This window comes from Gobius niger (assembly GCF_951799975.1).
Source record: "Gobius niger genome assembly, chromosome: 15".
NCBI lineage: Eukaryota > Metazoa > Chordata > Actinopteri > Gobiiformes > Gobiidae > Gobius > Gobius niger.
Genome location: NC_136866.1, coordinates 7,430,472 through 7,447,666, shown reverse-complemented (window position 1 = coordinate 7,447,666; position 17,195 = coordinate 7,430,472). Strand labels below are relative to the sequence as shown.

General features: G+C 41.8%; 1 protein-coding gene across 3 annotated transcripts; it reads left to right on the top strand.

The window, feature by feature from the left end:
* The first annotated feature begins 134 nt into the window (after positions 1–134).
* On the top strand, positions 135–16,634 carry scml4 (Scm polycomb group protein like 4). Of its 3 annotated transcripts, XM_079571875.1 has the most exons (7): positions 135–218; positions 1,376–1,642; positions 9,840–10,042; positions 10,604–10,733; positions 13,718–13,930; positions 15,426–15,571; positions 15,654–16,634. In XM_079571875.1, the coding sequence occupies exons 2-7, from the start codon at positions 1,408–1,410 to the stop codon at positions 15,777–15,779; spliced, it is 1,053 nt and encodes a 350-aa protein (XP_079428001.1). In that variant the 5' UTR covers positions 135–218; positions 1,376–1,407; the 3' UTR covers positions 15,780–16,634. The 3 variants fall into 3 exon arrangements, with proteins under 3 accessions (XP_079428001.1, XP_079428002.1, XP_079428003.1); XM_079571876.1 differs by lacking the exons at positions 135–218; positions 1,376–1,642 and adding an exon at positions 8,656–8,933 and having other exon boundaries at positions 15,654–16,632; XM_079571877.1 differs by lacking the exons at positions 135–218; positions 1,376–1,642 and adding an exon at positions 8,656–8,963 and having other exon boundaries at positions 15,654–16,632.
* Positions 16,635–17,195: the final 561 nt, after the last annotated feature.

Below are 17,195 nucleotides of genomic sequence, written 5' to 3'. Positions count from 1 at the left end.
ATCTGCAGCGCCGAGAAGCGGACAGTTCAGTGCGGTATCGTCGGTGCTGTGTATCCTTCAGGAGCCGCAGTGGAGGCAGGGACTCCCGCTGCTGCTGAGGCTTCCCGTCGGCGCAGGTAAAGGCTGCTCCGTCAGCTAACTGCTTCAGACATGTTCTGACAGGAGCGAATGAGCTTACTCCTAGACACATATTTATGCTGCAATACTTTGTCCTTTCGGTGAGTGGTGAGTTTACTGCATTTGCATGGCTATTATCGACAATGAAGCGCTTCAGGCTCACAGCAGGCCTATACACAGTGATGGAAAAGACACTCAAAAAGTAATCAAAAGTTATTCTGACCCTTTGTCTGCTTCTTCTGCAGTGTTTTCAATGTAATGTTTTGCCTTTTAAATGTCCCACTTCTAGGTAAACACAACACATACCTAAGCTTTGTATGCAAACATTGAAATAAAGGTATAGCCTGAACGCAAAGCCAGAAAAACTTGCCTGTTCCAAATTGTTGATGACACTTTTGGTTGAACTGTCAAAGTTGAAGCTTGTTGGCTTCCTTTTTCTGTTTCAGACTCCATCAGAAGGCTGTAGGCCAACACAAGAGCCAAGGGTGTCCACAGTTCTGTCGAAGAAAACCCTTGTTTATGGTCAATTGGCAGATAAAACAGTTTAGGCTCTCCAGAGACCAAGAGCTTTTAGATGGGGAGGGTCTCTGAGGCTAAGCCTTATGTGCAGCTGAGAGCAGGATTTTCTCAAACAGGAATCATTTTTATTTTATGCCACAGCAGAAAATACTTGTGTAGACATGGCCTAATGATTTCATTATTCTGCAAAGATATTAAGTAAGTGCATTCATCAATTGTGAGGCCGGCATCTTGTAGCCTATAGAAAATGTATTTATTTAAAGTATAAATTCACCACTTTTATCTTCGGGTATAGCTTCAGTGTGCTTGTTATTTTGACTGATACATATTCAGAGAAACACACACGCTATAGTAACAAAGACATAAAGACACACTTTCCATTAGCTTCTGTCTCTGCTTTGTCTTTGTGCACTCCTGTGCAGACAAGGCTAAAAGCTTATTTAGCTCCGTTAATCATTAAATCCTGCCCCACGAGGCCAAACTGCATTCACTGTGCTCCACAAAAGACACATTTCACTTTGTGGCTAGTACTTTTATCATTAGTTCTCCCATCAGGCTCCAGTTTGGCCCTTTGACCTCCAAATACACTGATACAATTAAACAAAATCCTCCTTTTTTAGGCCTGGCCTGTTCATGGCCATCTTTTTATTCCCTTTGCGTGTATTCTGTCATTGAAACATACTTCATAAGCAGGTCATTGATGAGTTTTTAATAGACAGTATTCTTTTGCCACCTGCAGCGTGATGACTTTGACTGACCTATGAAGAGGGCATGAAGCTACGAGGAGGGCGGGACTTAAACCTTGACTCCGCCCCATGCCTGGGCCCTGCCCCACCTCCGATTTCGTGGCTGCCAGGCGTCCTGACTAAAGGGGTTCGTCTTCGGCTACGTCTCGATCGCCATGGAAACCAGGGGCGGGACTGTTGGCACCTTGTGGATCTGGATGCAGAAATGAAGCCAATCAGACGGAGACTACGAAGCCAAGGTCCGATCACCTGTTCTCCAGGTGAGTTTACCGCCAACAAAAACCTCAACAAATCACTTTTTTGTTTTGCTCTTTTCTTGACAAATTGTCTTGTAGCTTATATTGTTACCCTTCAAGATCATTTCAGCATGCTATTATTTTGGATTTGTTAGATGTTTGGGTTGCTGATGATGTCCATCCATAAGTGTTTGAAAAGAGATTACAGAATGACTGTACACCAAAACACAGCCATTGTCAAAGTCCAGGGCGTTTTGGTCCTGACCTGAACCTTCCAACTTTGAGAATTTTCTCCTGTCAAAACAATATGTGATAATTTTACTCATAAATTAGGTATGAAATGTTTAAAACACAGTGTATGGATTCAGACTAGGGCACAACCGAAACATCGACCGGCTGATACTATAGTGTATCGGCTATCGGCCTTTTCAAACCTGTTCATATCAGTACATAGAAAATGACTGATAATTGCTAATTACTACTAAATAACTAAATTTCCTTTCATATGGAGCCTATGCGGGCCCTTCTGCAATGTCCCTGACGCCCCTGGGGGTTTCCTGGCCCCCCTTCAGGAACCACTAATGGTGCCGATTTGTATGACTGACTGATTATCATTATTCTTCAGTACCATCTAAACAAGGGTCATTTAGCATTTAACGTTTTTTTTGCCACCATTATTTTGACTTTGTTAAGCAGCACGACCAAACAGAACACAAACAATAGACAGAGACCAAAACCAGAATTCGCCACTGGGGACAAATAACAAAATATGCAAATGAACCCACACTAAAAGGGACTATGTCTCAGTTGGGGCCGCACAGACATACGAAGACCATATTGATATTTTCTTTCACAGTAAGTTTGTGTTTTTTCCCTCCATTTTTGTACAATTCAATCATTATCTCCACTTGATTCCAATGAACAATGCAGGCCGCGTCCCAGCAGCATCACGTTTGCTAGTTTTTTTTCATCTGTAAAACCAATAAAGCCTATTTTCTGCTTTTCAGCGTAGCGCCACTGAGGCTGAAACCTTCCCTATAGCTTCAACAGTTGAGCATCCAGTCTGACTCTTTAACTTTTAAAAGCCTCTCCTCGCTGTGCGCCGCATATTGATGTGATTGCTTCATATTCCTCATTGTTTCTCTGACCCTGCACCGACAAAGCGAGAGGAGAGCACTTCACCTCGCCTTTTCTCGTGCAGCGCGGAGTTAAGAGGCGCCTCATGAGGAGATAAGCGCAGGGCCGGCCGACGTGCATGTGTGTGTGTGCGCGCGTGTGTGTGTGTTTATGTGTGACGAGGCCTATTTAATACTCCGCTGCTTATGTGTTTATTTATTCTCACCTTACCGCACCGCTTTTTTTTTTTTTTCTTCTTCTCCTTTTTTTTTTTAACGCGGGATCCCATTTCGCCGTCTGTTACCATGGCGACCCCCTGCCTGAGCCGTAAGTAAATTCAGGCGGTTTGTTACACGGCTACATTGATTAGAGGAGAAAAAAAACAACAACAAATATGCTTTCCCCCCCCCATCGACTTCTATACTCACTCTGCGCTTTTGAAGTCCCAGCTTTAGATGCAATTATTCCCCCCCATCTTTTGAAAAACAACTTGTGAGACCACTTTGTTTTCTCTTTCCAGGCCTCCTATATGTTTGCTTCCCCAATAGCAAAACTCAGTTCCTATGCACCCCTCCCATTCAGGGGCGGACTGGCCATATGTCCATTCTGGAAGAGCACAGAAGGGCCACTGGCTCTAGGGCCACCGGTCCCGCCTCAACCGAGCTTTACCCAAATCTAAAAGCTAAAAAGAAAAAGCATCAAAATAGCGAGAAAAAGAGGATGAAAAGTCAAGAAAAACATGAGGAAAAACACGGACGAAAACCCCTACAAAAACGTGCGAAAAACACAACAAAAAATGAGAGAAAACATAATTAAAAAAGCAACAAAAATATGGCAAAAATGTGGCGACGTGACGAAAAGTTTCCATCACTTTTGCAGGTCTTAGCTTTCAAATGAGGCGTTACATTGTTGCTCTCCAGTCGAGAAGCTTTTCGATTTGGGTAAAGCCCAGTATAAAAAAAACATGAATCTAAAAGGAATTCCGTGGAGTATGGCGTACCACAAGGTTCAATTTTGGGACCGTTATTATTTATTATTTATATTAATGACTTTGCTTCTGTTTCTACGACCACCTTTCCCGTTCTTTTTGCTGATGATGCCAGTCAGAAAAAATAATAATAAAAAGCCGAACTGGGGAAAATGCACTCGTTAATGTTAAGGTGGGTGGTAAAAATGTTAAAATATGTATTTGTGGAAGTGCACAATTACGCTTTCCTCATAGGTGCAAACTGATACAAATCTCCACCCCCCCTCCCTCCCTTCCCTCCACCCAAAGGCATGAATAAAGTTATGCTAATCGCTGCTGATCATTGCTGGCTTACTGTGGCCATTACAACAACCTCCCACTGATTTCAAATAATTTCCAGAGTCAGGATGATGTCTGTTAGCATTGTGTGGCGTGAAATTGAGCTCAGGGGTTCAGCGAGCGCCTAATTGCGTAATTAGCCACAAAACAAATCGGGCTGCGGTTCTCAACGTTGAAGCGGCGCAGTGGGACACGTCCTATACCCCCCCTTTTTTTTTTTTTTTGTAGACTAAAAAAAAATAAAAAATCACACTGTTAGGCTGTTGTTAATGGACTTTGCATCTCATATCCTTTCCTCTTCAAGTGTAGAAGATGATTATCTGCGTGGCCTGATGTAGCGGCACTGATTTAGGAGAAAGATGAGAATGAAGCTCGGTTCATAATTACTTTTAGTGATTTATGGCGCTTTTAAAGACTTGCTTTCACTGCCAGGACTGCGGCAGAGTCACACATCATTTAGTGAAGTTTTCCTTTGCCTTCCATGTTTTCTTTAGGCTTTATTGTTTTCATAGTTTGATTACTTTACGTAGGAGCGCTTTATATTGTGCCAAAGGAAAGCCAAAATAACTTCAGATATTTGGGTCAAAACGTCCGCGGTGTTGATTTAAGATTAAGGCAGAATTTCAATCAATCAATCAATCAAACTTTATTTATAAAGCGCTTTTCATACCGAAAGGTATCACAAAGTGCTTTACAGATTACAACATTTAAAACAATGCGCCTGGCACAACCTCCCATATATATACATTTTGTATATTAGGATTAAATAAATAGATGAGTCAGTTAAAGGCTAAGCTAAAAAGGTGGGTCTTGAGCTGCTCTTAAAAACATGAACGTTCTCTGCAGCCCTGAGCTCCTCCTCAGGTCGTTCCAGAGGCGAGGGCCGTAATATTGGAAAGACACCTCACCATGAGTCTTTTTGTTGACTTTAGGAATAACTAGGAGACCCCTGCCGGAGGAGCGAAGGGGCTGTGAAGGTTCGTAAGGAAAAAGCAGTTCTGAAAGATAAGAAGGACCAAGACCATTAAGACATTTAAAAACCATTAAAATAACTTTAAAATCGATCCTGAAACACACGGGGAGCCAATGCAGCGATTCTAAAACCGGTGTAATGTGGTCCCGCCTCCTGGTCTTCGTCAGGACACCAGCTGTAAACCTGAGATAGTCTTTTTGGGAATTTATGGTTGATCCTTTAACCTGTCGTTAACAGTGGGAGACGACCCATCCTCAGATCTGGAGGCTTGTACCTTGCTCCAGTATATCATGCACAATATCCATTGTGCATGTTTTGGGTTGAAGGGGGAACCCGAAGGAAACCCACTCAGGCAGAGGGAGAACGTGCAAACTCCGCTGAAGTTACTCACAGTATCGTGTGCAATGTGAATGATTTAACCTCTTAACCCCTGCCTGAACAGAGCACATTTTCTCCAGTTCGGCTTTACCGAATCTTCTTGAAAAACGGGTCAAAATAGCAGCAGAAACGTGACGAAAACACAACGAAAAAGCTACAAAAAAGCCACATGAAAGTGACAAAAACGTGACAAAAAATAACAACAAAAAAGGTAGAAAAAGTGACAAAACCACGACAAAAAAAAACAAAAAAATGTGACAAAAGGACGACAAAAAATAAAGCAATGAAAAAGTCACTAAAACGTGCCGAAAATGCAAAAAAAAAAAAAAAAAGTTAGGATCAGTTTTGTAAGTCTTAGCTTTCAAATGAGGCATTACACGGTTGCTCTCCAGTCGAGGTTTCTAGATTTGGGTAAAGCTGAACTGGAGAAAAGTTAAGGGTGGGGCCTTAACCGAGCGCATTCTCTCCAGTTCGGTTTTACACAAATCCAATCTCAACTGAAGACCAACAGCGGTCATTTGAAAGCTAAGCCCTACAAATCCAATTGTAACTTTTTTTGTCTCGTTGTTGCCGTGTTTTTGCCACATTTTTTAACGTGTTTTTGTTGTTTTTATTGTCGCGTTTCTGGCACATTTTGAAGCTCTTTTGTTGCTTCTTTTTTTTGTCACTTTTTCATTACGTTTTTGTCACTTTTCACCTTTTTTTCGTTGCTTTTTTTGGCATGTTCTTGTCACTCTTTTGATGATTTTTTGGTCACATTTCTGTTACGTTTTCACCTTTGTATTCGTCACTATTTTGATTCTTTTTTCAAGAAGCTTTTAGATTTCCGTAAAGCCAAACTGGATAAATGTGCTTGGTTCAGGACACAATAGATGGACTATGTGCTAAAGCTCTATTAGATATTTCCTTCTTAAAATGTGTCACACCTACCCCCCCCCTCCCCTCACAAGTGCTTCCTGTTCATTCTCATTGTCGTCTCTATCAGGCCCCGTGCGCTTTAATCAAACACTGTTGATTTATCTGCTCTGTGACTGGAGGTGCTTTAAATTGGCGCTGAGCTTTCCTCCTGCCGCAGACTCTTGACAAATCTCCAACACGCCCGCAGCCCCGGTGTGCACAAGCCCCCGTTTGATCCCCCCTCACAAAGGTTAACCTGATTTTGATTGAGTGTGGAAACCCACCAGCGCCGGCTTCCCTTTTCACCACAAAACTAAGCAAAGCGAATCGATGTGTGGCAGTGAGGGAATGCACGGGGAAGCTACACGGAGCTCTTTAATGGCCCGGTGCGGAAAGTTGTATTTCTCGCCGGCCTTTTCTCGCCTGCACACCTCAGCCGGCACAAGACGTGAAAACCTCCAAAATAAAAAAAGGAGCACTGACATTATTCTTGATCTTTTATCAAAACTGAAATAGAAGCGCACCCCTGCAGGGCAACGCCAGACCTTTTGATGTTTCAGGGAAATCGATGCTTTCACCTTTTTGAGAAAATCTAAAATTACTTCAAAAGAAATCCACCATTTTAGATCCGAGTCGTGTTCAAAAGGCAGGAGTTTGTGAACTTTTCAAACCTGCAACAAGATTTTTGGCTTGAATATTGTTGCTACACTGTTTAACAGTGTGATTTATGCCAAATCCCATTTACCAGGTTTATGCTACAAAGTGCATTGATTCCAGGTGGCAAGTGATTACACAGCATTCTTATACTTTTTACATGTTGTGCATAATATGAGGAAAAATTGAGATGTTGATATTTGCTAACATTTTATCCAGCTTGATTCAAACAAGAAACGCTTGTATGTTTGTATACTTTATTGTCCTCTGCATTTAACCCATCCTTCGATGCCGCTGGGGCTCCGTAAGGAGCAGTGTTCGACGGCAGTGCCCCGCCCGGGGACCCATCTCCATAATGTGGAGCCAGGCTGATGGTCAGAATCACCTGGCTGGAGGATTCACCTATTGCACATGTTTTTAGTGGTAGGGAAAACCGGAGGACCCGGAGGAAACCTACGCAGACACGGGGAGAACATACAAACTCCACACAGAAAGGCCCCGTCCTGGTGGGAATCAAACCCGGTTCCTTCTAGCTGTGAAGCGGAGGCGCTACCCGCTGCGCTCCCGTGCCGCCCAACGTAAGCCATTTCTTTTTGTTTGTCTGTTTTCTTCAAATTGGGTTGAGACAAGATTTAAGAGAGAGTAAATTTGGAAATTCATAACCTTAATGGAACTTTTGCACATTTTTAAAGCCACTCCGTGTAAGATTTCACCCAATAAGCAAAACTGAAATAACAAGCATTTATTTTATGATGGATATTTTCACCATTGAAAAATACCTCAAACAAACATGTGCTCTTGTGCTACGTGGCTCGCCTCTGCTAAAACGTGACTATAACTTAACCGGGAGTGGGTACGTCTCCAGCTCGTTTCCATGGAGATGTCGACTAAAGTCAGTAGAATTGAGAGTTAAACAGGTTAGGCCCTCATCCAGATCCATTCTTTGATTATTCACTGCAAAAATAGGATTTTCAGTGTCGAGCTGGTCACTGAGAGCATAGTTGATGGCAACAGTATAGTTCAAAATGTTACGCAGTGTGCCTTTAAGTTGTCATGCTTTGTTTGTTTTAGTGATTTGCAGTTTATTGTGGCTACCCGTGATTGAAAACAAAAACATGTAGGCTATTATAATGTATTTTTTTACTTTTTGAATTAAGTATTAAGTCTTATTCAAGTTTAAAGCAGTGACTTTGAGAGGCTGGAGTGGACAACAGGTCGACCTACAATAACCTGCTCATAATAAACTGCTGTTTTTTCTCCCCCTTCCTCTGCCCATAGTTTCTTCACGAGGCTTTCTATAATCAGCTTACAAACATGTGAAAATGAGTAACGATTCCAATTTGCTTTCCGACACTAGACGACTTTCTCGCGGGGGCGACCTATGTCAAGGTGAGAAGGTGGTACATGAAGGTCACGCAGCAGCAGCCTTGTATGTGGGCTTATTGCAATTACCGTCCTGCGCCGCACGTAGCACATCCCAAATTAAATCCCTGTCATCTCTGTTTGCGGGAGAGATTACCGAGTATAACCCCAAAGCTGGTAGCACAAAACACAGCGCAGCGTGAATCCCTTGTCACCCGCTTCTCGAGCTTTTCATTTTTTTTTTTTTTTCTCTCAAAGACCAAAAAGAGAAATCCTGAGCTGCGGCAACTGTAATTACATTAGAGCCCTCCACACACACACACACACACACACACACACACACACACACACACACACGGCTTTGAGCACAGCACGTCCGCTGGCTGCCGCGGGATGTTAGAGGCGTGTTGCCATGGCGACAGAGAGGGGACAGGGGGGTTTGGGCTGGTGTGTGTGTGTGCGTGTATGTGTTTTTTTTCGGAGGAGAGGCTGAGGAGGGAGGAGGCAGAGTTACCGGCGTCTTGACAAGAAGAAGAGAGAGGGGTTTGCAGCGGCAGCGAAACAGTAGCGACAGAAGGGGAGATTCCAAACGTCAAAGGGCCGAGCGCTGAAACGCCAAACAGGAGCGGGTGAGCATAGCAGGCGCCGCGTGCATGGGGGTAGGAAAAATATTCAGTTATTAACATTGACAACTTGTGGCTGAGATCGCATGCGTTTCTGTCTGATAGTTTGTGGTTGTGGCAGTGCAAGTTGATGCAGCGCTTGGACCGTGACCCCGATGGGCGCGTTTACACTGGACACTTCTGACAAGGATGAACAAGAGGCAGCAGTGTGTTGAAAACTTGTGTGTCAGAGCAAAACTGGATTATTTGTTAGCGTCATCTTTACTGTTATTACTCAATTATGTATTTATGATTCTGTTTATCCTGTTCAACAGTTTGATCTGATTAAAGCAAAAATGCCATGTCATTTTACTGCACAAAATATCAGACAACGTCCTTTGAAATTGAGCCCAGCATAGAGTGAACTGAATGTGACAAATGTGTTATTTATTTATTTATTATTCATTTTTCAACACAGATATTACCTTCCCTATAACATACCAATGACACCAATGTTTCTGCCATAAATCATGCACACCTAGTTGTAACTATGTAAAGACTTTGTAAACCATGAAGTGCGTACAGTCCGAGGACACTTTAAGTGTGGCATGATTGATGTAAATTCTGTCAGGCCACGTCAAAGGCATCTGCAGCGTAACAAGGCGGTTGGCCGCATGTGTGTGACTTGATTGATTGTTAGATTGTGTAGGAGTAGTCGGTCTCCCTGCTTTGTCTGTGTGCAGTAATGATATTTATTACAATCTTTGCAGCTGCTGCTGGGGGAGGGGAACAAAGCTTTATGTGGCTTTGTCTCGTACTATTTCCCTCGAAGTTTCACTTCAGTCTTTTCCGTTCCAGATGAAGAGAGAAGCAGCTCGCCACTTCCTGCTCAGTGCAATCACATCTACTATTCTCTTTCTGGTGTCTTTGAAGGTCTGATGAATTCAGTCACAGTCAGCTCTGATATGCAGACTCCTGCCCTAAGCCCGCAGTTCATAACCAGCTCTCAGGGCAAGGTCCCGGGCAGGAAGAGAGGAAGGCCCCCCATCCGCAAACTCCACTTTGAGGGCTGCTATGTGGAGCCACTGACGCCAATCAAGGTCCCCAAGAAGAGAGGCAGGAAGCCTGGCTTTAAGGTCAGTCGCACATTGCTGGGTGACAGTAGCCTCTCATTATTACGTATTACTGAATCTATACATTTAAAAATGTATGCCTTCCTGTGCCTTTTGAGTTATAGTCATCCTCTGCCCTTTTGACTTTTCCCTTCTTTTCTCACTGCGGCTCATCTGCCTCCTAGTGTGCAGTGATTTGCATATTCATTTGGAATAGCTTTTATCTCAAATGCTCTCACTGACGCAACTGCTCACTTTTTCTGGTCATAGGTCAGGCTCGAGGCTTTTGAACCCTTACGGCAACACATTTTTCCGAACACACTGACGTGTCTGTACTTCCTGTTGTTGTGCACTAAAGATACTGCATAAATATTTCTCGCCTCAAAGGAGCTGGATGCATAATTTAAGGCATATAGACTGGGATGATTTCTCTTGCAAAAACACTGTTGATTTCCACTTGTTTGATGATGAAATATTCACGCATTCCTGTGGCTTTGTGTCTTCGAAACACAATACCCGGCAGTGTGACAGCGACGCCGTCTTATCTGATCTGAAAGATGCATTCATGTGTGTGTGTATTTGCAGCTGAAGCCCAGGATGCTCATGTCCCCGCTGGCTAACTCTCCTCCAAACAGCACCCCGGAGCCAGAGATGGGCTCCCTCCCACAAGATGCTGCCATTGTGCCGCACTCAGCTGCACCACAGGTCCTCACAGGTGAATAACAGCCCCATTATAGGAACAGAACACAAAGGCACCAGTAGGCCATATATCTGAGGCTTAAAGTATGGTTTGCTTTGCACAGTTGAACAGGGGAGGACAGGCCTATAATTGATACAAACAAGTTGTAAATTAGGCCATATGTAACCCTGGCTCCATGAGGAAACCCCAAAAAACACTCCCAACGACTCAACTTCTTGTGCTTTTGGTCATGTAAAGTTGTCAGAGAGCATAAGAGTTTCTTGCCTAAATTGAATTGAATTGTGAGTTCATTTACTTAATGATGTAGGTGCTTATATCAACAGTAGGACTGAGAAGGTTTGTAATGGCGTTGGGGAGACAGGGATGTTTTCTCTCGGCCTGGTTACCGGGGGCCGTGTGCAGGGGCCTTGAGATGGATGCAGTGTTGTGTGGGAGTTGATTGAGGGTGGAGGCCATTGGCAATGTTACTGCAGTGCTTGTGGTTAATTTTAGTGGCAGAGGTGGAGAGGCTGTGGATGGATGTTTTCTGGAAACCTTCACACACTTATTTTATTTGTTTAAGGAGAGACACTACAGGCAGAACCTTTTTATTTTCAGGTTTTGGGCCAGATTGGTCTCTTAACATACAAGCTTTCATCTGGAAACAGAAAAAATACCTCTCTGTCCATGGGATATTGTAATTTCAAGAGCCATTTTCTCCTCCTCACTTCACTTTTTCTAGTCTTGGACTGAACACAATTTTGGATATTTTTTTAAAGGAATTTTAATAGTTTAGTTTTGAATTTCAATAAAACAAGACTAAATGTACCACAGACTTTTCCACTTATAAACGTCTTATTTTATTACCACACCGCCTTTGCTCAGCCTGATCCTGTCAGATCTCAGAAGCTAAGCAGGGAAGGGCCTGGCTGGTGCTTGGATGGGAGACCGTTTGGGAACACCAGGAAGCCTGGGGTGAATGTAGTGAGTGAGTGAGTGGCTGGTGGTGGTTGGTGGGGCTGATGGCTCAGACTGCCCCAGGGCAGCTACAATAGTAGCTTACCACTACCAAGTATGGTGTGAACGAATAATGCAATGTAAAGTGTCTTTGAGTGTCCAGAAAAGTGCTATATTAAACCAATGCATTAGTATTATCATTATTATTATTTTTTATCAAACTTAAACAAGACAAAATTCCCTCTGAAAAAGTCTGTACTCATAACTACTTACAGAATACAGACTTTGACTCAAAGACCTTCATTGAAGATGGACAACTCCTGTACGACTGAGAGCTTACACAGACATCTTTGTAACTTATACATCAGCAAATAAAAACATACATTTAAACCTGGCTCAATCCAAATTTCATTGTCAAAAATATGGGACATATTGTGCCATAAAATGCCTTATTTTTACATAAAACCATAGAATGACAGAAAACTTGCAATACATTTTTTTCTCATATTTATGCCAGTGTTGTAAGTTTTCCCATTGAACTGCAGTGTCTCGCCTTAAATCAACAAAAAGCACTCGCCTTGATGACGCACAACAGAATTAAAAGATTGAAATTTCACTTCATAATCCACCCCTGCTTTTTAGAGATGGGAACGTTGCCTTCATGTCTTACAAGAGTAGCTTCTGATGCTCTTTTGCTCTTTGTGTTTCGTTGACACCTCCCTTGATGCTGAACACTCACTGTGGCCTATATTCTACTAAATATATGCTGTTTGTACAAGTGTCACTATTGTTCTGTCTTTGTGTTCATTGTATACACTAGCGACATATGCTCAAGGATGCTCTTTGTCGAATCCAAATCCTAACAATTGCCTTTGGGGCTGTGCTGCTTTTGAACAGAACACGTGTATTCAATGATATTGCTCGTATCATATAAACCCAGGAGAAAATGTCGTGCTTTATCCTTATCTGACATACGCTCCATTCAGTCTTTCTTCATCGCTCCTTTCCCCACAGTCCGCCCTGATATGAAAAAGCAAATATTTAAAGATAGCCTTAAGAATGCTTGAGATGGAGTAGGCAATCTGACATGTCAAGGATCACACTCGTTGTTCGGGGGGAGAAGGAGCTTTTGATGTTAAATTATACACATATATAATCTATTGCAGGCTGAAGCTCCCTGAGGTGCCACCCAGACTTTGAAATACACAACTGAGTCAATGAATGCACAGTATCATGCATAATACAAAGCTTTATGAGTGATTTTATGATAAAGCATGACGTGAGGCAAAAGCTGATGAAAGTTTAAATTTCAGTGGAGAGCTGTCACTGTTTAAATCTGTCATCATGCAAATCTAAAACTGCGCAGCGGTAGCTCCATAACCTGGAGGTCGAGTATGAAAAATCAGGGAGCTCAGATAAAGCTTGCATCAATTGACTACAGTGAGAAAGATGAATAACTGACAGCTTTTTTTTATTCATAGCGTCACATGACAAATTATTAAACTCAAAAGGTATTCATACATTTATTAATACATGATCAATCTGACTTTTTCTATTGTCTTCTATCAGCCTTTGCACTTTATAGTTGATAGATTTGCTTTTATAACTTTTTGATAGTCAGCTTTATGATCAGATCTCTGTGAGGAAATAGTTGGTTTTGCTGCTGTGCGTTGATTTTGAAGTACTGAAGGTCAAACTGCGAATTGTTTTATTTTCTGTGTTAAAATGTATATTTTTGTTTGGGTTTGTTTTAAGTCATGAGTTGAAGGTGTGTCATGGCGCTACAATAGTTATGAACACTGCACTACAGCACAATCACAGCAGGGTAACAGATGGAAATAGCTTGGTAACTATAAGTGTAATCATTTTAATATGGTTATCAGATATGTTAATTACATGATAACATCCCAATCCTTATCCCAACCCTATTCCAGCAAGTTTAAACTACCATGGTTAGTTTTTTCTAACTAAGCTGCAAAATACATCAGACCCTTGTTACCATGCTATTTCCTTCTTTGTACCATATTATTACTCTTATGTGAAGTCATCTCTTCTTTTTACAGCGGAGACAACTACCCCGGACGAGTTTCTCTGTGACCCTCCTGTCGAGTCCAAGCGCTACACCGTCGACCCCAGCGACTCCGCCTTCAGTGTCGTTGGGACCCAGTACTACCAGAAACGCACTTTTGGCTTCCGAAGCAACAGCTGTCCGACACCCATGCCCGTGTGCCGACAGGCCTCAAGTCCGAGATGTTTTCCGGAAGGCCACAGGAATGGTGAGGATGTTAAGAAAATTTTGAATTCACAAAATAGTTAATTGCAATGTGGGAGCCTCATGCAATAGTATTGAAGAAATGCTATATTTGTTCTAAAAACTATAAAAATTCCTAATTTCTCGTCACTCCAGTCCCTAAGTATTTTGTGACATTATATCCTCTTTACCATAACAGTGTACAGACAAGTACTTCCTTTGGCATGAGAAGGGTGAACAAGTTACTGTACGTTTTGTTTCCAATATTACCTCAAAATAGTCTCAGTACACATGCTTTTCAGTCATGTGACTTTTGCTGTTATGGCAGCCATTTTGAATACCAAAGTATAATTATGCAGTACTACAACACGTAACAATATCTCTACTCAGGATATAAAAGAAGACAACTGACTGACAGTGGCATTTTTATGAACTCGTAATCATTGCTCAAGAAGATAAGAGTAAAAACACGGCCCCAGAGACGCACGTTTATGTGAAGAAACCAGTGAGTCAGTGTTTAAGATGTTAGCTTAAAAATAAATAAAATAAAATAAAATAAAATAAAATAAAATAAAATAAAATAAAATAAAATAAAATAAAATAAAATAAAATAAAATAAAATAAAATAAAATAAAATAAAATAAAATAAAATAAAATAAAATAAATAATACAATTACAATTATTATTATTATTTTTTTGTATTTGTCCTTTTTTCGGTTCGGTTTTGATCTTTCCTTAAGGAATTGCCTTCAGTGTATCTGTCTTTGGATATGTTCACGGATATGAGGCCCATCTCAAGGGGGATTGGGGAAAAGAAATGGGGAAAAAATGTGCTATGCCTGTATACTAATAAAATTGTAAATGCAATAATGGCATCGCACCAATAAAAAGGTGATTAAAAAACAACAACAAAAAGATGTTAGCATGCTACCGGTTAGCATTTAGCTCAGCAAGAGAAAGCCCTGAACCCCAAACATCTGGCCTTGGATACAACATGCTGTTACTGTAGTATTTCCTCAGTATTCATAGATGTGAGCCACACATGTGTTTATCGTGTTGAAGCCACTGACAAGCTAAATGCTAACTGGTAGCATGCTAACATCTTGGGCAGCTTAGACACTGACTCAGACTGAGACTCCGTTGACATGACAAACTGCAAAAATCACAGAGAAAGGTTTTCTGTTTTCACTTTGATGTATTCATTTAGTCTTCAGAGTGAAGCAGATCTTTAGTAAGTCCTGCTGTAGCTCGACAGACAGAGCTGCTACGTCTGTGCCACATTTACTGCTTTTATCACATAAACGTGTGTTTTAACTGTTATCTTCATGAGCTATGATTACGAGTTCATAAAAATGCCACTGTCGATCAGTCTTTCATTTTCATCCTGAGTAGAGATATTGTTACATGTTGTACTAGTACTGCATAATTGTACTTCGGTATTCAAAATGGCCGCCGGAACAATGCGTGATGTCATTGGAAAAGCAAATATAGTCCCAACTTATCTTCTGTCTTCTTCTCAGGGTACAGCCAAGTGCCCGAAGCAGGAGAGGGCAAACGTCCGTCGAATAAGGACCCATCGAGCTGGGGCGTGGAGGACGTCGTCTGGTTCATCCACGACGCTGACCCACAAGCCCTGGGCCCTCACGCAGAGACCTTCAGGAAACATGTAACAAATATCTAGCTGATACTAGCAGCATTACACATTTAGTCAGTTTCCATCTGTAATAAAGGTTTCCATGTTGTTTCAGGAAATAGACGGAGATGCTCTGCTGTTGCTGAAAAGTGAGATGATGATGAAATATCTCGGACTGAAACTCGGACCGGCGCTCAAGCTCTGCTACCACATCGATAAACTCAGACAGAGCCGGTCATGATGTACAGTGTGCGGGAGAGGCCGAACCTTCAACACTGCTGGTGCCAAAAGAAGACTCGTAAAACTGGGACACTTCCACATCAGGAGCTGCTGATGACAAATGGGGCTTCAGAAGCATGTACATTAGAACAGCTGAGTCTAGCGATAATTGTATGATGTTGCAGTGAATGGAGTGGTGCGATATAGTGAACACGGTGAACATGAACCTGTGGTACTATACACATACGTGACAACAGCATATCAATACCTCAGAGCTACAGTGAACAAAATCAAAATGGTGCTTTTTAGTTTTTGCCACATTTGTCGAATTTAGATGTAAATATTTTGTTGTTTTAATACCTTTGTACATTTTTACTGTATCAATGTTTTGAACTTGTTTCTATTGGCAACATTTAGCCCACTGGTTTTGATTCTGTCATTATGTGACTTTAATATTGCTGCAGAATATACAGAACAACATAAGGACACGCAGAAAAATAGCATTAAAAACGCATTAAATAATGTAGCCAGTTGTTCTGATCGCTTTTACCACAAACCACCAAGAGACTTTCCCACAGCAGAACTTGATCATGACAGGAAGCTCATCATGACGACGGTTTAGTTGAATTATTTTAGCAAAGACCTGTTATCTTTTTTAAGCCTTTTCCATACAGTATTGTGCATCATAAATATAGTCACATTAGACAAATATCTAACTTGCACATTATCAACAATAACATTAAGCTTGTCAAAGCTCTGTTAATGAATACACCGACACCACAGCATGCTTTGTATGACTGTCTGGTAGAGACATTAAAAATATGTGGTCACTTTTTGTTATTTCATATGTACAATTTGTCATAGGCTGCCAATTTATTGTGCTTCATTGGGTCATGTGCACAGAAAGTAAGTTGGCAAAGTAAAAAAAAAAAAGAAAGTTACATTTTATGTGTTAAGCAAAGCCTGTGATGATCATCAAATTAAAATAGCTGTAAAGAATGTGTAAAGTCTTGTCTTTACACAGGCCTACACCTCTGGTAGGCTCATGATAGAATTATAATACATCCATAAAAGAGTAGGCCATAGACATGGATGTATTAAAAAGAAAAATAGTTCCATATGTTCGACATAATGTGTCCTATGTGGCTCTATTATAATATCCTGTGTGGCTCATGTTGAAGTCTTCGAGAATCCCATTACTTCTCGCGGGAGCGGACACTTCCTGTTTGAGGACAGTGCCCAGTGCGCATGGATCAGTGCGTGTGGCGCATGGATCGCTCCAAAGCGCGCATCTGTCAGAGGTGAACATGGCAGAAGTCTCGGAGAGGACTGTTCAGGTCGCGGTAGTTCTCTCCTTCGCCGCAGGCTTTGTCGCGGGCTGGCAGGCCAACAGGATGAGGAGGAAGTTTCTGGACTGGAGGAAGAAGCGGCTACAGGA

What these genes read in the sequence shown, in the direction of transcription:
- scml4 (XM_079571875.1), top strand. Translation starts at nt 1,408, where the DNA reads ATGAAGCTACGAGGAGGGCGGGACTTAAACCTTGACTCCGCCCCATGC. An exon ending in GCAGGAAGCCTGGCTTTAAG is followed by an intron (nt 10,043 to 10,603) that starts GTCAGTCGCACA and finishes GTGTATTTGCAG; the next exon opens with CTGAAGCCCAGGATGCTCAT. An exon ending in TCCGGAAGGCCACAGGAATG is followed by an intron (nt 13,931 to 15,425) that starts GTGAGGATGTTA and finishes TCTTCTTCTCAG; the next exon opens with GGTACAGCCAAGTGCCCGAA.